The sequence below is a fragment of the Musca domestica genome, unplaced genomic scaffold (assembly GCF_030504385.1).
Source record: "Musca domestica strain aabys unplaced genomic scaffold, Musca_domestica.polishedcontigs.V.1.1 33, whole genome shotgun sequence".
NCBI classification, from domain to species: Eukaryota; Metazoa; Arthropoda; class Insecta; order Diptera; family Muscidae; genus Musca; species Musca domestica.
In genome coordinates, this window is record NW_026712312.1 from 10,907,511 (window position 1) to 10,929,359 (window position 21,849).

At 37.2% G+C, this 21,849-nt stretch overlaps 1 protein-coding gene and 1 long non-coding RNA gene across 7 annotated transcripts; one reads left to right on the forward strand and one right to left on the reverse strand.

Annotated features, from left to right (window-relative positions):
* Window positions 1-9,199: 9,199 nt before the first annotated feature.
* Window positions 9,200-17,482, reverse strand: LOC109613800 (uncharacterized). Of its 6 annotated transcripts, none has more exons than XR_009342769.1 (4): window positions 15,774-17,482; window positions 10,228-15,716; window positions 9,731-10,078; window positions 9,200-9,665 (listed from the first exon to the last, which is right to left on the reverse strand). It is a non-coding gene; the product is annotated as an uncharacterized LOC109613800 (long non-coding RNA). The 6 variants fall into 6 exon arrangements; XR_009342766.1 differs by having other exon boundaries at window positions 9,731-10,098; XR_009342768.1 differs by having other exon boundaries at window positions 9,731-10,125.
* Window positions 17,483-17,805: 323 nt separating this feature from the next.
* Window positions 17,806-21,596, forward strand: LOC101901781 (protein fork head). The gene has a single exon (XM_011296483.3). It carries the CDS (start codon window positions 18,880-18,882, stop codon window positions 20,392-20,394), a length of 1,515 nt encoding a protein of 504 aa, XP_011294785.3. The 5' UTR covers window positions 17,806-18,879; the 3' UTR covers window positions 20,395-21,596.
* The last annotated feature ends 253 nt before the right edge of the window (window positions 21,597-21,849 follow it).

Here is a 21,849-nt window from a genome sequence, read left to right on the forward strand (position 1 = left end):
ACAGTTCCCTTACTTGAAATTGGAGATTACTTTGGTTCAGGTATGAATAGATGTTGGATTTCATGTTTATTGTGAAACAAAACGTACTGTGTTCCTAAACAAGATGAACTTTAGCAAGCAGAGTCAACTGAATGATATTTAAGCCTTCCCATAGCTCTAACACACACTCCAAAACAATTACATTCGAAATCAGGTTCTACATATTAGTTTTTCCGATTAGATGTAAATATGGCATCAACCATGCCATAAAAATGAATTTTGAATCTGTGATCAAGTCCAGGCAATACTAATACCCTGTCGTTTTAGGCAGTTTTATCAGAATTCGTGGTTAAAACTCTGTTTTTTTTTTTTGAATATTTCCTGATCCTACTGCGGCTGGAGATCTGCTTGTTGCATTTGCCAACTACTTTTCTGAACGAATTGCAATATCTGCACCTACCGACTGGATGTTCTTTCATAACTACTTCTGCTCAAGATACATTCACTATTTGCTGATATTTCTTCGAATGCACTTATTTACTCTTCTAATGTGGAAAAATTAGCACTTTAAATAAGACCCCTGAGTCACGCTTCAAGACACGTTCGTCTTCTCATATGTTTATTCTCTACAAAACGGTATCGTTGGGACGGACCATGCATAAAATGTGATCCAGTCCTAAAATAAAAGTATAGCTGTGTGTTCAAACCGGTGAACACGGAGCGAAAAGTTACAACTCATCGTTGACTCCAAATGTGTTACCCAAGCAATGCGTTCTGCCACAACAAGTGCCCCCAAATCGAGCACTCCTGACAGCGGTAAGTGTTTCAGTTGTCTACTGCGGGATACCCACTGAGCTATGGCATGGCTTGACGATCATTGGGGATCCGGCACTCTTACTTTTTATCAGTCAGAATTTTCGTACTTAACCTACAGCTCTTGGAAACAAAGAAGAAATCATCGTAAGTGACATAAGTGGCGCTTAACTTAACCTCGTCGAGCATGACATGTTAGCCAGTAATCCAAAAACAATAAATGGTAACAACAACAATAGTTGCTAACATGGCATTATGAAACACTTTGGGGCTGCTTAAAATTACTTGTATCATTCCTATAGACCACCGATTAACAATGCGTCGTTGTCATGCCTAAGTGTTCCGCTGGCCAGTTTTGCGTTTTGAGGTGGTTTTTGGTCAGATGTTCGAGATGTCCACGTAGAGACGCTAGATTTATAGTTTTTCCAGTTGAAAAACGAATTAATTTTTCAAATTAATTCCAGAGATCCGAATATTATATTTTAATTCAGAAGCTAAGGATTTATAATATTTTACAATTGTATCAACATTTTTTTAAATGTTTCTATGCTCCTTTAATTTTCCAGCAATGATCAGACATTGCTCTTAACAATTCAAAAATAAATGTCTCTCAAAGCAGCCATATGGAACAACTTGATATTGTATTCGCTCTTTTGAGCCTTGCTGAAATACTGAAATGTATGTTATGACATCGGACAAAAGAAGCAACAAAATGAGAAAAATCTTATTTAGGGACTGAAAGCCCCCAATCTTTTGGACCAATATTTTAATTTTTTCCACAATCGGGTTATTCTAATGCAAAGTTTGTTTCAGCATTTATATTGATTTTAAATAAAAATATAGTCAAAGATATAGCATACTTTGTGAGATATCGGAAAGGGATATCAGAGCCGCACACGAATCCTGCCGTCGTTTTCCCTTATAATTTGACGTTAATATGCCTACCCATGTAGCCAAGCTGCATGTGCACCCTCACCGTAACAACATGAAAATAGCTTATGACAACTTAAAGTCGTTCCGAAAATAATATTTTTTGGAAGTTTTTATAGCTTAGTACCTCTTTCTTAGACCACTTAAACTGGAATTATGCTTCACGCTCCATGTAGATTTTGGGAATGCTAGATCAACGTTTAAACACAGGCATTTCTCTGTAACATGTGTTCATAAAATGTAAATAAACGACTGTCAAACACGCGTCATGACGCAAAATGTTTTTAAAGGTGAGGGTACATAAGCAGCTTGGCATCATGGCTAGGCATATTAATGTCAAATTATAAGGGGAAATGACGGCAGGATTCGAGTGCGGCTCTGGCATCCTGTCACAAATATGCCATGCCAAGACTTCAAGCTTCTTATGTACCCAGAGCTGAAGTTTAACGCTTTTCAGTGCAGTCATACGGAATTCGATATATTTTAACTTCAGATCCAGAAAATCTAAGCAAACTAGAGAATCACGAGCGTTTTCCAATGTCAGATACCAAAGGGATCCTGACTGCCGGTTTAAGCCAAAAAGCAAAAATAGTTAATACTGATAAATCGAAAATCAGATCGAATCGGAAAGCCATCGATAACTATATTTATCATAAGTAGTTTGAAGCGTGTCCGGTGTCCATCGAAACACACGAATAAACGATTCCGTATGCTCCTTAGCTCGTATATGTATTCTACCTACCGAGAAGACAGGGATTTAAAACGGTGCCGCAATGCAAACACTTTAAAGTGTGGTGGAACCGTAATGGAATGATTTTTTCGAATTCCCTATAAATGCATTTAATCACGCGCACATTTTCACATACTGGTGCCGATGAAATCACACTTCTCGCCCTGGAAATACTACTTGTTCACATTTTGTTCCAACCTCAGACTGCTTTTAAGGGGTTCGTCCGTCATCAACGTGTGTGGTCAGCATCGTCACCATTTCGGATTTTTTCGTGTTTTTTTTTTGTTTTTTTGTTATTTCGTTTGTCCAAAAATACACGAAACCTGTAGTAACCGATGTGTGTGCCACACAAAAAGTAAATTTTAAGATTTCTCCTATAGCAGCGCCGTCGATCCCTAATGATGTTTGCTGAAGTTTCAATGGGTGTAGTTTTTTTAACAAGTGCTTATTAAATTTGGCTTAAATATGTAAATTGAAAAGATTTCTTTTGGGTTTTTTGTTTTTGTTTTGGCATTGTGGATTACTCTGTGAAGAAAAGGTAATTTGGATGTGTTTGGATACTATGCGGACTTGTATTTGAGTCGAGTACTTAAGTGTAAATGCAAAGATGGATGATGGTCAACTAAATGTTTGACAATAAAGTTGTTCCCATACATACATACATAATGCTAAAGAACACTTTTTTTTAACTTTTCCATACAAATTAAACTTTTCTTTGGATGTGCACATGCATGGTTTTGATTTTATTTTCACCATTTGCCGTCGGTCAAAATTCTTACATTTCGGTGATACTGTCATCAGAAGTATAATTCACATCCATGGTTTTCTAATATGATAGCATACAATTGGATATCCGACATTTCCAATTTGCTAATACCAAAAGTTGTATTTGTTCACCTTGGAATGGCGCAAACACGACATGATCACATTCCTATTCCACCTCAAGAATGTATAGCATTACATCTGAGGAAGGTGTAGACCACGCGCAGAATATGTTAAACTTAAATTTTAGAAATTGGCCACATTACTTGTACTTGACAGCATCTTAAAGGACACATTTAAAGAAAGAAATACGATTTTCTTTTTGACATTGTTTAGAATATTGTTTTGGTATTTTGGTATTCGCCATTAAATTAAGTGCATGCATTTCATTGAACGCTACCTACATACGAAATTCGTATGAAAACAATTCCGACAGTGCATAGTTTTGGTTATTTGAACTGAAATAAAACAAAATGTAGATTAAAGTTCTTTTCTTTTTTGACTGGAGACATTTGCATGCTGTGCTAATATTGTTACTATGTTCGATAAATATGCTAAAAATTGAAAAACGATTGATTCGGGTGTTCTATTAAAATTAAAAGAAACTCATATGTATGTGCCCCCTACTCCATTTTGTTTCATCTTATGACGGATTTTTTTTCACGAATGTTATAATTACGATTAAAGGAACGCACAGAGGGGTGAAATCACAAAAGAAAAACGGAGATTAATTGAAACATTTATATTCCCTCTTTGGAAATAAATGTTTTTAAATTGTTATAGAACACAAAATTCTACTTCTGTACCGAAAATTTCAAACTCATACGTTGATTTGTTTTCTAATTACACAGTGATAATGTTGAAAATGTTTCACTTTTTGCAAGAAAAAGGAAAAATTTGTTTTCTGTTTTTAACTGTTACCAATTATTTTTTTTTTTTTTGTCATCAAATGTGATTATTTTTAAATCGAAACAAATCAGTGTTTTAGAATAAAAAAAAATAAAAAGTGATGAAAAGTATTTAGAGTTCAAAAAGTGTTATACAGAAGGTCCAAAATTTGTTAATTTTGTAAAAACTCGTACCGTTTTTGTTTAATTTAAAAAATGACGAAGATTGTCAACTGATTTTACAGTAAATGTGCTTAGATCTAGTTGTCTGTTTTTTTTTTTTTTTTTTTTTTTTTAATAAGTTTCTCTTGGTTTTTTGTACTATTTTTAATTGGAAATCCAAACTATATAAAGATGATCCAATCTCTCATCACCTTCAATTTTGACTAAGTTTGTAAAAAACTCTGGCTGAAACCCTCAAAATGTCTAAAATTAAGAAGTGCAATTATATAGGATCTATATATAATAGTGTAGTTAGCTTCACAAGATTTTGCGGGGAGAGAATTTCAAAGCGGCAGAATGCTTCCCTAAATTAATCACCGTTTTTTTGAATTTCACCCCACTTTGGAGCGTATTGAAGTACAAAGTACGACAAAAATGGAATTTCAATAATTTGTTTTTCTGTTGTCAATGTATATTCACCGATTTTATACCCTCCTCCATGGAAAGGAGGGTATATTAAATTTGTCATTTCGTAGACCCCATGAAGTAAATTAATTCATGAATAGCATACAATTCTAAGTTATTCTATCTGCTGAAATTGTATTATTTGGCATAAAGCTGTGCACAATAGTTTATATTGTATCTAGGATGGTTGGTATTGAAAATAAGGTGTATTCATATTTAAATCTGCAAGTTTTAAAACCACTATCGTTGCGAGATCCTTACAGACGTTTGAGTAATACGGGCAAAAGTTAGATATTATTTTGAATTAGACAAAGAAGAAGTAATAAAAATGCTAAATAACAAATACTGGGTCGAATGCATACTTCGATTAAATATTACATTAAGTCATTCTGATTGGACACAGACCATGTGACACATGCTGTATGGAAATCTAATGTCTTCGGCAAGGAGTACATGTCCTTCAGAGTAGTGCGTTTCTAATTATTGGCGGTCGACCACCAATGCGGTATATGTTTTCCCTATGGTCGTATGCATGCTCATACATATGTCGGCATGTCTTGTTTGTTAACGAAAACGGCCATCATAATGGAGACGACGTCGGCACCGTTAATCCAACATCTACATAATTTTCCGTTTAATGGCCTGCTTTTTCCCACTCCTTCACATAATTAGTTCTGTGAAAACAATGAAACTGCTGCGTCCATTGTCTTCCTTTGACGAGGCAATAAAATCGTCCTTTGTCCAACACCACAGTGCGCGTGTGCAAACAAAAATTTCACCAGCATTAATGATTTTCGTTCTCGTTTTCGTTTTTCGCGGTGTAACACAGAAAAACAACAATTACGGGGCAGTGTGCTCACACAAGCACTCTTTATTGACGGCAAACAATGGAAAACCAGAGCAATTGCAGCAATAATCATAAAATAATTGGAACAAATTGTAAGGGAAGTGCAGTGCCAGAGGAGAAGGGATGGAAGCATAGTCGAAGATGCGGCGACGTGTTAAATGATACCAAAAAAAAAAAAAAGAAAATCATAAAGACGCTCGTCTCTACACGAAGCAATGCTGAGTTTACTCAAAAAAGACAATCAATTAAAAACAACAACAATAATGTTATTTTTTCGGAATTGATTAACACTTCAATTCTTTTTTTTATATATAGATAGATGGTAGTATGTATGTATACATTGGTATATATATGTATAACAACAAGCTGACGTAGGAAGATCTGAAATGGACAACGCATGTACTTAAATTTAAGATGAAATTGAATACAATTCGGAATCGATTCCAAGACCTTCGGCGGTAATTTTATACACACTGATTGTACGTCTGTGTGTGTGCGTGCGCTGTATTATACATATGCATGTACATTTACATTATTTACATCCATAACTATACGCAAGCAACATAAACGGCCTAATTCTTAGGGGCCGCAATTATATGCCGTCTGTAGAAACATACACATGTGTACATGCAAACATTCAAACATTCTTCTTCCATCTCCACTCCTATGACATTAATTAGCTGTGGATGCACAGCAATTGTAGTCGCTTGTGAATAAGATACTGCTATGCTTTGCGTTCGGATGGATGTCAAGCCAGCAACCCAGACAATTGTACATACGTACACACGTAGATATATGCTATGTGGCTTATACTCGCTTATTAAAATGAGGTACCTATTTCTCGGTTCTTATCTAGTGTGGTTGCTTTATTTGTTTATCGACTACGAACATTCTCGTGCGGGAATGTTACTTAGTTTTCTGTTTGCTTTGGCTCTGTGCTATATGTGTATGTATTTTCATTCTTCTATTCTTTTTGGAAAGATGTTTGCTTAGGTGTTTCATTTCCGTTTCATAAAAGTCGTATTAACACACCGCCGTCCGTTTGTTTTCCAGCGTTCGCTAATAAGAGCCAAGAGTACTTGGTGCCTGGCCATTGTACAGGTAAATTTTGTTGAAGATCGGTAATCATGGAAATTTTGTGGCGGCAAAGTTTTTGCTACATCGATAGCATTGTTTTTTTTTTTTTTTTTTTTTTTTTGCCGCAAACGGACTTTCATTCTCAAAGAAAAAAATTAATATTGGAGAGGCAATCAAGACCACTTCATCTGCACATGTGCCGGTTCCGATATGTCTTCCATGTTTAACTTACATTTGCCGATAATGTAGAATGTGCACTATTGCGCCCGGACATGAATCCAAAAATTCCGAACGTACCCGAGCATAAGTTTCGAAACATTTTAATTTTAATTGTATTCTAGCATTTTATTTATTAATCAAGGATTCTCATTGTAATTGAGAAACATGTCAATTATAATGCGACAATTTATTTTTTTATTCGTAAAATTCCATCTAAAATTCGAATTAAATCCGTCTTTAATCTAATTTTTCGATTTAAAGTTGCAGTTTTTGGATTTGTGCATAAAAACTTGTCACTTGATATTCAAAATATTCCATTAGTAATTCCAATTATTCCATTTAAAAATCGAGCCATTTTATTTGCATATGAAAAAGCAAATGCGAAATAAAATTTTTCGTATTTTTTGCTTCAAATTTCGGATGGACAAATGGAATACTTTGAATACATTTTAATTGCAAGTGAAGTAATTCTAGTTTACTCCATTTCAATTTCGATTTTTGTAATTTAAAATTTGAACTATTTCGTTTCGATTTGCTCCATTTTAATTTTAATTATTCTATTTGAAAGGCGAAATATTGCATTTAAAATTTGAATGAAACAGATGAATGATACTTTATGTAGATATTTCAAAAGTTTTGTAATTTTTTACCCTCCAGAAGGATAATTGGTATTGCCATCCGATTTGCCAATCCCTTTCAAACGATATATGTTTAGCGAAATTCCATTTGCCGACCAAGATGTGGCATCCGCTGCAGTTTAATGCTTGAACCCCGTAAAATACTTTATAGATGTTCACATATGACATGCGATCTTAGTGAGCGATGCGCTATTTATACCCAGCGCCACACTGTGAAACATGCAAAAGTCGAGTCGATTTATGCATGTCTGAGCGTTTTTTCATGTGTTTTTTTAATCAAAGTACAGATCGCATTTATTATTATGAAATCGGTGGCAATCAGTTCCACTTGGGATATACAGGGTTGCCCATATTCGACGGACCCATCTGGCAACGCCATAACTTTTGACAAAGATGTCACATCGCTTAATGACATACCGCGTTTGAAGCGTCAGTCCAAGCAGATTTTTACCATGAACCAATACACGCCACGCGAGCACTCTGAAGTAGTTGAAATTTACATTCAACAGAAGAAGTCAATTGTAAAAAAAAAGGTGAGAAGTGCGCCTTCTAAGAACACCATTAAGCGTTTATACGAAAAATTTTCGACTGGTAAAGCTCTTTCTAATCCGAAGAGGCCATATAAAAGTCGACCAAGGCGATCGGCCGAGAATTTCGCTGCCGTACGAGCCAGTGTTGAGAGGTCCCCAAGAACATCCCAAAAACGCCGTTCTCAGCAGTTGGGCATGGCTCGGTCCACTTTACAACGTCCACTTTATTCGCATTGATTTGCATTTGTTCCCGTACAAAATTCAATTGACGCAAAGAATGTTGCCTCGTCGATTGGAATGGGCCCAAAGGTCCGTCGAATATGGGCAACTCTGTAGCTCCAATATATACCTTTGCACGATTTCCCCTTTACTGTTCATTAAATGCGTAAAACTGCTCCAACAGACACACACAACCAAATTCACACCTAAAATAATAATAAATAAAAAGTATTGAAACGGACTTGACTTCCTTCGGGCGTTACGGACAATCGCTACTGCCGAGCATAGTTCTCCTTTTTTTAAACTATGTCCTACATCAAAAGGGACAAAACTCTCAAAAAGGTTTTCATAGTCACGTATGTTCGTTGGAAGCGACGTCGCAGCATCGTATGGTACGCCTAGTCCTACTTCTTTATTTTTATTACTATTCGATCTTCGGACCGAATTTTATTTACTTATTTTTGGATGAAAATATATGTTGTACGATGTATATTTCAGTTCAGATGTGAAATGAAAAAAATTGCGTTGACTAATTTATACTGAGAATTTCTCGGAGCTATATCCGTTTCTAAATATAACTACAGAATTTGAAGTCTACGAAGAATATATTAGTAAGGCATCAAAGAATCACTGCGTGGATAAGAAAATATTAAAAAAATATGCTTCTTAAAAAATAACTTAGAAATTCTCTTGTAAAATCTTCCACACCATTAAAAGTATTGTGGAATTATTTCGATTTGGAGTCGACAACTATTTTTTTTACCAAATTGTAGAACTTGTTTTGTTCTGCAAACAAATCCAATTATTCGTGTAACGACATTTCAATTGATTTCCATTGTAATTTGCCAATTGTGGGCCTGATGTATACTTACCTGCAACTACTGACTCACCTCCCACTATCGTTTGCTGTCATAAAGTCCCAATAAAAGCTCTCTTCAACATCATTTTGTCAGTCGCAAATTAATAATGCATTTTATTTTTATATTCTGAGCGGGACATTCATCATCTTAGGAATAATCTTTCATGTCGTCGTAATCATCGTCACTCTGTGGTTATCAGATTGTGTTTATGGCCCATCAGCTCGCAATGAATACATCTGTGTCACTGTTATCTGCTGTAAGTTGACAACTTTACGGCTCATCAACAGTCGACTATGTTGTTGTTTCTGTTGGGTACCTGTCTGCGGACTCGTAGAGGTTATGACCGTTGATTCTCCTACAATATGCCGAGATATTTACAATAATCCTCCCGATATAAAAACTTATCTCTGTTTGTGGCAGTTCAGTATCTTATCTCGGTTTCTGTTTTCCTCCTCACCAGGACACCGGCAACGGAGTCAAGTGGAATGTTTTATTATCTTAGGATGCATATTATCAAAGCGGGATGTGGCAAATATCTGTAATTTTACTAAGAGATAATTATTAAATCAACAAATAAGAAAATGGCGATTCAAAACAACAACAAAAACACACCTCAATTCGTTTAACACAAACACATTGTTGTTCGCCTCGAAACATGGTATTTAAGTACCCGAAATCGCCAATAACATGCATGTTTTTACATAGCCGCTTTAAATGACACAGATAGCATTTTTAAGACTAAGACTTAATTAAAGATTTCGGCGGAACTATTCCTGAAATAAAGTCTGGAATGACAACGTTTACGGAAATCGCTTGTTTTCAGTTTTTGGTTATTCTCTGTAGAGTTTGGCTTTGTTCTTCTCTTTTAACTGTGAACTCCCAGAAGGTTTACATCGAAATCAGTGTCATCCCCGCAGTCTTACACTCCGTTTGACGAAGACGCCGATCAATTTTGCCACACTTTGAAAGAATATAAAAAGCTAACAAAAATCAATGATCCACTTGAGCTGTCTTAAAAACAATTTAACGATAAGTCTATTAGAAAAGTACATTTTTATTTATTTATTTATTTAGTGCACACACGTATACATACTTGCATAGTTACTCACCTATACTAGGAGGAGCCTGAATGCTACCGTCATGTCCGCATTGGAAAATTGCTTGCATATGGAGAATTAAGAGAATATTTTTACCTGATTTTTGGATCTTAGACGTGATATCGAAGATCAACTTTGAGAAACATGTACAGGACGCGCGATTAAGAAATTATGAGGGTATATCTTAAAAGACTTCGTAGGTGTGTGTGTTTGTTACAACCCAATAATTTTTACAAAATGTTACCGATATGAATAGATTGTAAACTTCTAACTATTTCACATCTGTTTTTTTAATACATTAACTATATTTTACCATCAAATCTGATCGAACTGAGTCGATGTGACTATATGTCCATGTTTGACTTAATTTTTGGGGGAATTAAGCGGCATATGCCAAACACGAATTGGGGCAGAATAGTGTGAAATCGGATCAAGATATATATATATATGAGATGGGCCATACAATTGGACAGATAAATCAATTAACTATAAAATAGCATCACAAATTTTGGTTGCATTGCGTATTTTATTTTCAACTTAAAGGCCCGATGGCTTCTTGTAGAATTTTCCCAATCAAAAAGCGACGGGAGTGGAACATTCTTAGACACTTTCATTTATTTTCAATCATAAACATATCCTTAGCTCAATTTCATGGCTATGTTTTTAAGTTTTCTTTCAATTGTAATAGATGAATTTGTTGGCATTTCAATGCTGAAGATTTTTTTATGGGTTACAAATACACGAGCTCTCTACACTTGCCACCACTTACCAGCAACACTCTGTCTGGCATCTGCGCACTTCTAACTAGTCGATGGCATTTATCGATTTATAGGAAAATGTCTCCAACACGACTGCAGACACCGCCACTCCTCCGCCCGCATTTCAAATTCACAAATTAAAGTAAATATTTTTGTCTGTGATTTCTTAACATTCGAACACTTTGTAGGGCAGATCTCAGCATTTACATAAAAAGACAAACAATACTCTTTAAATAATTTGAATCACTGTACGTACAGGATTTGAAGGAAAAAACAATGGTCTGGCGAATATTCTCAGCCATTTTTTGTAATAATGCCTACATTCACAGTTGTCTTTAAAGTCCAATAGCATTTCTTGGTATTTGTCTCTTGACCGCAAATATAAAAAATAAAAACAAAAGACTCCAAGCGGACAATTCGTATGTATGATAGATGTCGCAACAGCCTTGTTTTTTCTGTAGTTATCAGGAACAATTTTATTTACCAATTCTAACATGTACACTGTGTCCTATTCATAAGACATTTCAAACGCCTTTTTTCTTCGCAGTATTCTTAAGTTAAAATAGGGCATTTTTTTAATTTAAAATCGTTGTCCTTACCAAGTTATAGTTTAATTGGGGTTTTGAAAGGTCAATTTCACTGCGCCCGACCGAATTTATGATGAAACATGGTGAATAAAATTCTTTTTTAACTCTTCTTTCAGTCGTTACATCTGATAGTAAAGTTTTTATTATTTCAAGGTTTCTCTATTTTAATAAATAGTTTTTTTTTTTTCTTAAAAAAAGGTAAACATTTTTTAAGTTCGCCTGGACCGAATGAAGGTTCCGTTATACAGAACCTATATCGACTATTTCATTGCAAATGTATGCATTGGAAGCAATGTAGTTGTTGTGCACAAAAACTCCATCAAAAATTTTCTGTGAAAAAGATTTGCTGATGGAACATTAATCGAACTTGGAGGGGTTCTGGTGTTTAATTCGCATATGCTTAATCACAATAAGTTCGAAATAAATACTACTTCCAGAGAACGACCCTTGTAAGGCATCATCCACATCAAAAAAGGTAAAAAAAGAGTTACTAAATGTAGAGGGTATACAAACATTAGAGCACTGTGAGTGGTAGATGGATATAAAAAATCAAGGGTCTATGTGTCTTTTAGACACAAATGGCGCAAAGCTTTGAGTTGTAAGGTTTGTCCAAATCGTTAGAAATGTAATATTCTGAATTTGATAAAAAAAGAAAAGATTCCCAATTCCAAATAGGAATTCTGAATTTCAATTGAGAAATTATGAGTATCAAATAAAATTTCCGAATTTCAAATGTAATGTCTGAATTACAAATTATATTTTGTGAACTTTATACATATACTGAAACACAATATATGAATTTCAAAGAAATTATCTGAATTTCAAATGGAGATTGTTGTTGTACTATCAAACAAGGTACATAATTTACTACAAACGGAACAAATGATGTGTTAGGTATATTTATAATTATGCAAATACTCGGCGGCAGTAATAGCAAATTGAATATAATGATATATATATTAAAGAAGTGTGGGAAACAAAAGAAAAAATAAATTCGAAAGTTACTTGTTTTCCTGCCAATAACCATCCTCTCCATTCGTATAATGTTGAACATCTCTGTTTGACATTAATAGGGAGTAGTCGCTTATCGTTACTAAAATACTTAATAGTTTCAAGCAATAATTTTCTGCGAGGGCGGTCCGAATAGCGCGTCAATTCTTTTAAAACATTGACTGTTCCGGCTGATTAACTTAGCGCCGTGAATATTTCTTCGTTTATTGCAATTAAATCGAAATTGGTAGTATTCGAACATTTTCAATTTACACTCCCTGCATAGCAAGTCAAATACATCAAATTTGTGTTGGATTGTGGCTTGTGTGACTTTGGAAATTTTACCCAATTTAAAATAAAACAAACATTCATCATCTACAACTGAGGGCTGTTGCGATCACGGCGTCATAAATATTCCGTAGCTTTGTTTTACGACATTTGTTTGCGTTTTTGATTTTTTGGTTGTTCAACACTTCGATTTATTTGCTTTATATGTTCACATAAATAAAAACAGAAACAAGCGATTGGAGCCTCTGAGCAGCAGAAGATGGAGCTGCAGAACGACAGCAGTACAACCAATTAGCGGCAGCCATTAGTGATCATTTAATTATTATTAATAAATTATTTATTCTTGTTAGGGCGTCTGTGTGTGTTTGTTGTTGATCTAGACGTTCGATCGATAGTATTATTCCACATTGAAGCTATGGTAAAGCACAGTGGTTAAGTTATTTTATTTCTATTTCGGACCACGTCTCTGCCCCCTGAATAATTTGTGAAATGATGCAAGTAATACATTCACCTTGGCATCAGTGTTGTTTTCCTTAACATTTTGTGGAATATTTACATATAATCTATGTCTTGAGAGGAGGAAGTCTGTTCGGTAGGATCCTATTGCCCTGACGAAAGTATATATGGATATAATAAATTGGGTACTAAGTGTATCTCACTCAGACTCAGTATATTACGCATTTAAAATTGAAAATGTTTTTTAAAACCGATATTTTGAGTTTATGGAAATTTAAGACTAGAATGGGTATGTTTCTCTAATGGGTTTCCACCCTAGGTTTCTTTGGACCAAATCCTGTTCAGGACATTTGGATTCGATCTAGCGATGTCCGTTTGCCTGTCTGGTTGGTGCGCACGATAGTATCATTATCAAACTTAGATCGAGTTCGGTGATGAAAAACATCGGTCCACTCCTTCCAATCCCTCCTCCACAAAAAATTGAATTTTTCAAAGAAAATAATTTACCTTAAAAAAGATAGGCTCAAAAATTAACAATATCGGCCCACTCCATCAAGTACCCCCACAAAGGGCAACAATTCGTAATAATTATAACTCTTAAAAAATATGAAATTACAGTCCGATTGCTTCAAATCCCAATACATTATGTTTTCTGACACAAGATCTGATGTGAAGATGGGTTATTGCGCTCCACTTCTATAGTACCTCCCCCACAACGGGTCAGAATTTGGAATAGCCATGAAGCTTGTAGATTAGCACCCGATACCTTTCAAACTCGGTATATCTCAATATTTCTATCCACACAAGATCTGATGAAAAGGCGAAATATATCGGTACACTCCTTCAGGTACCTCCCCCACAAGGTACCTCAGGTACCTTCCCCAATATATTTATACCTCCCATAAAGCGAAATAAGCATCCGAATGTTATCAAATTTTACGCGCCTCAATATTTTTATAAATACAAGATTTGATTCGAAGATGGGATATATTGGGCCACTCCTTCTGATACCTCCCCTACAAATGGTTAACATTTTGAAAAACCGAAACACTCATAAAATGTGAAAAAGGATCCGGTTCATTCTTCTCATTCCGATAAAATTTCACACATCTCAAGATTTATATTAACACATGATCTGTTGTGAGGATTGTAGTATTTCTAGTAAATTCTCTTTAAAGTTCACATACCTAATATTTTCACTAATGGATGACGCAAATCGATACACCCTTTCTGGTACCTCCTTCCCAAAGGGTCAAAAATTTGTAATATTTATTTTTCTCATGTTTTCCTCAATAAGAGATCTAAAGTGAATATGGAATATATCGGCCACTCTATCTGTTCCTTCCCCAGAAAATGTCAACATTTGATTAACAAATATTCGCATAAAATTGGAAATAATTGTTCGATGTTCTTTAAAATTTATATCACTATTATATAACTATTAGAGGAAATTAATACATCGGTTGACTATATCTGGAACTGCAGGACTATTTCAACATTTTACGAAAATGCATATAAAGGAAATAGTCGGTATAGTACAAATTTGGGACGTTGTAATATTTATATCTGACTTAGGCCCGATTCGAAATGGAAAATATTGGCACACTCCTACAGTAGTACCATCCCAATAAGGGATGAACATTTTAATAATCATAACGAAAGTCAAAATTTATTTTAAATAACGGACACTGGCGGAGGGTAAAAATATTTCGGCAAAGCCGACTGATACCTTATAATTTGTTCTGAACAATCCCGAGTCGATTTAGATATACGTTAGAATTATCTTGTGCTTATAGAACGCAACTTGTTTATATAAATTGAACCTAAAGCCGGTCTTTTATCCCTTCAAGACATTATTCTTTATTTTATTATTATGTGTCCAAAAACATTGACTTGTCTCGTTTAAAAAAAGAAGGAATTCAATATGAACATATATTTTTGACTCTTAAATAATCCTTAAGGATTCAGAGCGCAATAATCAAAGAAAGAACTGTGTAAGAATTTTTAAATCTTGGCTTTTTCAAGTTGAACCAGTGCATAAAATGGACTTATTCAAAAAACCAAAACGAATGTTCCTGTCCTGCCTCCTTCAGAGTTATTTTGGCGCGTAAAAACGTGTGCGTTGGTTTGTTCAGTAGGGATATTTGGGAAACGGGGATGATTGAATTCCGCCCTATTCTAGTGGTCTTCAGTAATATACAATATTTATCGTATTTGATCTCCTTTAACGAAGCCTCGTAGAAGAATATCCAGAGATATCTTTTTTGGAATTTTAGTTTAAATTTTTCCGAATACCTATGATGTTTCCGATTTTATTTGATTATTTCATCTTCAAGAAGTGATCCACAATGTTCGTGATGTCTTTATTTAAAGTCCGCCTGCATTTGTCCATGATATTAAAGTTGCTAACTTTTCTTCAATACTGTGCAAATACAAAAAAATTAACAGAATGGCCAACATTTCTCCGCACTACCTTTACCTTCTTTCACAGCAGCGTTTTTAATGAATACTCAATATTTACATTCGTAAAATTTGTGTTGAGACGAATCTAACGGATGCAAAAATGATAAGCGGTAAAAATAGCCATACAGACAGAATTATTCCGATACGTTCCCCGAACCAGGCCTTGATTTATTAATCAATTATATTTCCACGTTTGGAATTATTCGTCGATTTCAACTATTATGTAATTCGTTGCAGTCTAGACAGTTTTGTAATTCCTACTACACCGGTAAATATACCCCGGCAAAGATTCGACTGTAATGCTTTATCACATCTCGGGATCTGGATTCTGCCTGTCCGATATTTTGGTTAGTTAGTTGGATTAACTTTAGTTAATAACTTCCGTTAAATTATTCATTCATTTCACCACCGAAATCTTTAACCAGGTACTCGTCACGACACCATAATTGAATGAAATTATTCCGGGAAATGTTGTAAAAATGCGGCTCATTAATGAGGGAAACCCTTAGTTAGTCCTACACCCGTAGACGCGTACATTTAACACACAACAACCAGCGGCAGGTAGGCGTTATGAAATTCATTCAAAACGGCCTGCATTTACTGTTCTCCAGTATTGCCGAACATGATAGAACTTTTCAGCATTAATGGAACCGGACCATCGGAAATTTAGTTCGCGGAGAATTGGTCTAATTATTGCCAAGGCGTTAAATCATTTATGATGGCACTTGGTGTTCGGAGAGCACAACAATTCGAGCGATCATTAAAATCCGTTTAATCCTAATTTGGCAAACCGAATGGCCTGTGTCTGTGCGATCTTGGGGGAATTCCGGGAACAATACATGCTTCCAACGGGCTATGCTATATGTTGCTATGTTTCAATGAATTGCAGCTTTTGTCGAGTTTACCGGACTTTTTAGTGATTATTTTTACGCGGAGGCCTTATCGATTGTGGTAATAATAACATTTTAACTGATTGTACTATTGACGTTATTCGTTACATCTGTAATGTTCTGTCGCGTGGCGTGAAAGCGATTTGACGAGTGTTTGACATTTGCCATTAACAATTTTATATTTGCCACCAAAAAGTTCTGGCTGACGCTAATGACGTTTACTGTGAATGTTTTTGCTAGCGTCGTCACGTCATCGTCATCGCCACGCCATCGTCGATGTCGGTGTCTGCAACCATCCCGAATTGGGGTTTGTGGCACCTTAACCTCAGCCATGAACATGGAGTGTGTAAACCAAAGATATTTGGTCTGGGGCACTTTCTTCGTCTTCGATGAGGAGAAGGACACCACATTGACGAGGGATGGGGGGTGGGGCTGATATAAATAATATACCCTTCGGTCGTAAGACAGCGCTTCTTTGGGATGATTTACGTGGAATATGTCGACGGTTTACTGATGACCACGGACATAAGAATGGCAGTTCTTTGTGACAATTGCGCCGAACAGCAATGTTTTGTTTTTGCCGTACTTTTGCTGTCACATTCTCTGAGCAAACACAATTTGCAGTGGCAGCAAAGAACTTGAGGGTTGTGGTATTGGTAGCAGGGAGTTGGTGTGCATTTTTTGGGTTAAGTTGATTCAAAAAGGAAAAATAGTAAGAATCGAAACATAGAGCAGCTGGGTTTTTCGTGCAGGGTTTTGTGATGGCAAAAGAGACGATGCTTAAAATTATTTAAACCTTTTCTCGAATCGGGGTTAAAGTTCAGCATTTTACAGTAGATAGCTACATTAAATGTTTAAAATTGCTTTAAACGTCCCACTCTCCCTGCCAGAATACTTGTAAATCGTTACAGAACATCCTGGGTCCGTTTCAAAACGAGAATTCGGGAAGGCGTTACCGCTTCCGTCGTAGCTCCGCCCCAAATAGAGAGCACGACAGATAAGGCCATATGGAATTTGAGAGAGATGCGTTAGACGTTGATTGTATTGTGCTGTTGAGTTCTTTCTCTCTCCCTCTCTCTCTCTCTCTCTCTCTCGACATGTTGTCATATCGTATAGTTGTCTCTTTCCTGTCGACATCCATATTGGGTTTTCATCCACCAATATTCTCGTCAAATAAATGGTTTGTTTGCAGAGCGCTCTGTTATTGGAAGAACCAGTTCAACAACAACAATGTCGTCGCAGACAATCTGACAAATGATGGTGTCAGCGGTGGTGGTGGATGTTCCATAAACCCTCGGAAACCGGCCAAATGTGCGAGAGTGAGTGAGTGCGCTTGTGTTTGCACCTACCTGCCAGTAAGGTTTGCCATCGTTCAGCCAGCAAACTGTGAGCGAGCTGGGCTGACTGGCCGCACTGTTTCACACACGTCTCGAACATCTCATAACCAACGCGCGGCGAACTACACTTGAACACGGCCTGAACAATATTTGTTAGCAAGCCAAATAGTAAGACGGCATACCCCTCTGCAAACAGTCGAATTCAAGAGCTCAATCCAAAGAGTACTCGAGCGCATTGTAGAATTTGTATTTAATAATAATAATCGCATAAAAAACAACACAAAGCAAAGACACACAACGGGTGTTATTTATTGAAACAAGAAACAACAAACTAAACCACACCAACCGTCGCCCGGATCAGAAGTGTTTTAAGTTAATTTACTATATATACAAATATAGAAGTACACAAATCAGTCTATCTGAATATTTAAACAAATAAACAACAGCAACACGAGGAGCAGCAGCAATAGCAACAGCAAAAACATTAAATAGAATTGAATCGTATCAAAACAAAACAAAACTACTGACAATAGCTCACAGTGCAGTGAAGTGAAATAGAATTGAAAAAAAGAAAGAAAGAAAAAAAAGAATAAAACAGAAAAGCCAACACCGAAGAGAATCAAACAACATTCGAAACAGAAAGGAAATTTTGATAATCAATAAAGAAATGTTGAAAAGGTCACAGCTTTCGCGCTCGTCATTTACAATTTAAAAAAAAAAAAGAAAAGATTTTATTATTTAAATTGTGAACGTTTTGGTCGGATCATTTGTTCGCATTTGTTTCGGTCCCACATTATTCTGCGGTAGAACGGCACTGGGATAAATCGGCATCATAACGGCGCAACTATTGAACAGTTTCCTTAAGGGTTCGCCCCACCAAACTACCATAGACATCATGCAGAAACTCTACTCGGAGGCGCCGACTAGCGGTCCCATCAGCATGACCAGTCAGTCCGGCGGTTCGGCGGGTGGTGGAGGGAACAATGCCGGCGGTGGTGGGGGAGTTGGCGGCGGCGGCAATCAGGGTAACCCAAACTCTCAGAACCCCAACAACAACAACAATATCGGCAACAATAACAATGGGGGCAACATGAGTCCATTAGCCCGGGCCCCCTACAGCATGAATGCCATGAGCATGCCCGTTGGGGGTGGTATGTCGTCGGTATCGCCCCAAACGGCAGCCACTTTCGGTTCCAGTGTCTTAGATTCAGCCGCCGCTGTAGCCAGTATGGGAGGATCAATGGGCGCAGCAGCGGCCATGAATTCTATGGCACAGAATTGTATGACGCCGAGTAGTATGAGTTATGCCTCGATGGGATCTCCCCTAGGCCAAATGGGCAACTGCATGGGCGGGGGAATGTCCACAATGGCTGCAATGGGTGGATATTCGTCAATGGCTGCCGCCGCCAGTGCCCGTGATTTGGATACAGGCTCCCCCAATTCACTGAACAGATCGCGCGTAGAAAAACCGACAACGTATAGACGAAGCTACACCCATGCAAAGCCACCATATTCCTATATTTCGCTGATTACGATGGCCATCCAGAATAACCCCACACGAATGCTAACACTGTCCGAAATATATCAGTTCATTATGGATCTTTTTCCCTTCTACAGACAGAACCAACAGAGGTGGCAGAACTCCATAAGGCACTCATTATCCTTCAACGACTGTTTCGTCAAGATCCCACGTACACCCGACAAGCCCGGCAAGGGATCCTTCTGGACCTTGCATCCCGACTCGGGTAATATGTTCGAAAACGGCTGTTACCTCCGGCGCCAGAAACGCTTTAAGGACGAAAAGAAAGAAGCCATTCGCCAAATGCACAAATCGCCCTCGCACAGTAGTTTGGAGGCCACATCTCCGGGAAAGAAAGATCATGACGATTCCCATCACATGCATCATCATCATCACCACAGTCGATTGGACCATCATCAGTCGCACCACCACCATAAAGACAGCGGACTTGGCGGATCCCTGGGCTCAGCACATTCAAAAGACGCGGAGGCCTTAGCCATGCTGCATGCCAATGCTGAGTTGGCATGCTTGGGACAGCAAGCCCAGCATGCTCCATCCCATCACCAGCATCATCATCAACTGCAACAGGAAGAGCTGTCCAGCATCACCAGCATGGTCAATCGTTGCCACCCCTCCTTGATAAGCGATTACCATTCGTCCATGCACCACCTGAAGCAGGAACCATCCGGTTATGCACCTCCCAGCCATCCATTCTCCATCAACCGCCTACTGCCGACTGAATCAAAAGCCGATATCAAAATGTACGATATGAGTCAGTACGCTGGCTACAACGCCCTCAGTCCGCTGACAAATTCACATGCTGCCTTGGGTCAAGAGTCGTATTACCAAAGTTTGGGTTATCACGCACCAGCCGGCACGACTACCTTGTGACATCACCAGTATCCCTTGGCTTAAGGACGAGCGGAACAGATGCTGCTGCGTAATACGGCTTCAGGCTTAAACACGAATGGCGCCAACGGTGCCAGCACGTGCGTTGGTGCGACGGGCACCACTTCGTCGACCACGAGTAGCAGCATCTTTTCAACAGGTACCAACAGCGGCAACCCTCAACAGCACCAACAACAGCAAATGCAATCAAACCAGAATGAATCTGTAACACCCTCTTCCACCGCTTCCAACCAACATCAGAACCAACAGCAGCAACAACAGCAACTCCATAGCTCGAGTTCCACGGCAGCAGCAGCAGTAAATTTCTACAATCAAAAATTGAAAGCAGCCGCCTATCTAAATAGCAAAATGGCGGCAGCAGCCCATCACCACCATCAGCATCACGCGAATCTGTTACAGAGTCAGCTGACTCCGAGTGACCTGCAAGAGGATTCTTCCAATATCACCAGCGATCTCAATGACGACCACTTGCAACAAGTCCACCATCAGCAGCAACAGCAGTTCTACAGCAACTACCAACAATATGCCGCAGCAGCCACTTCCTATCGGAACTGGAATCACACGTTGAGTTTAAATGGGGCAGCGGCATTGCAAAATCTTCTCTAAACGTCGGTCCAATGAAATGTTCGAAATAAAAACCGTTCATCTGATAAAATCGGCATGGATCGTTTGCTCGTCACCTCTGGCCCGGTAGTAGTATTGCGAGATACGGATGTGCACCCGTGGTCGTTTCAATGGTTACCCGCGTCGGTCAGCGCTTTTTGAAAAAGTTTACCACGAAAATCTCAAAGATACACAAACGCACGATAAAACCAATCACTGTAAATAGTTTTAACATTTTCCAATACGTTTTTTCGTTTCTTGTTTTTTTTATAATTGTTAATGATAACGAATATATTTTTTCATCAAAAGATTTCAAAGAGTCTCTCGCCCAGACTTTTTGAAATGCAGCAATCAAAAGTGATGTAGATTTAAGCGAAAACAAAGTTACAAGTTTTGTAAAAAGACGTCTAAAAACACATATTCCACAAAACAAATCGTACATCCTCATAAAAAAAACGAAAAAAAGACAAATCTATAGCCGTGCCATGAGTTGAATAATTTTAACATTCATTTTTTTTTTCATACAGAAACTATGAAACAATCACAAGAATCAAAAAACAAAAAAAAAAACAAAAAAACAATAGGAGAGAAACCCAACTTTATACCTTCATACCTAGAAAACCCATAGTAGCGATAATTTTGTGTAGTCTTATAGAGTTAAGTGCAATTTTTTCTGTTTGTATCTATCAAAATCGGTCTTCGCATTGTAAAACAAACAGATAGAACAAAAACAAAACCAAAACCAAACATGAATCTTCAAACCCTTTTTTACCTTTTTTTTTATTATTTTTTAACCAATTTTTATACATTTTTTAATTCTGACACATTCCTGTT

Excerpts from the sequence above, each read along its gene's own strand:
- LOC101901781 (XM_011296483.3), top strand. The coding sequence starts at position 18,880 with ATGCAGAAACTCTACTCGGAGGCGCCGACTAGCGGTCCCATCAGCATG.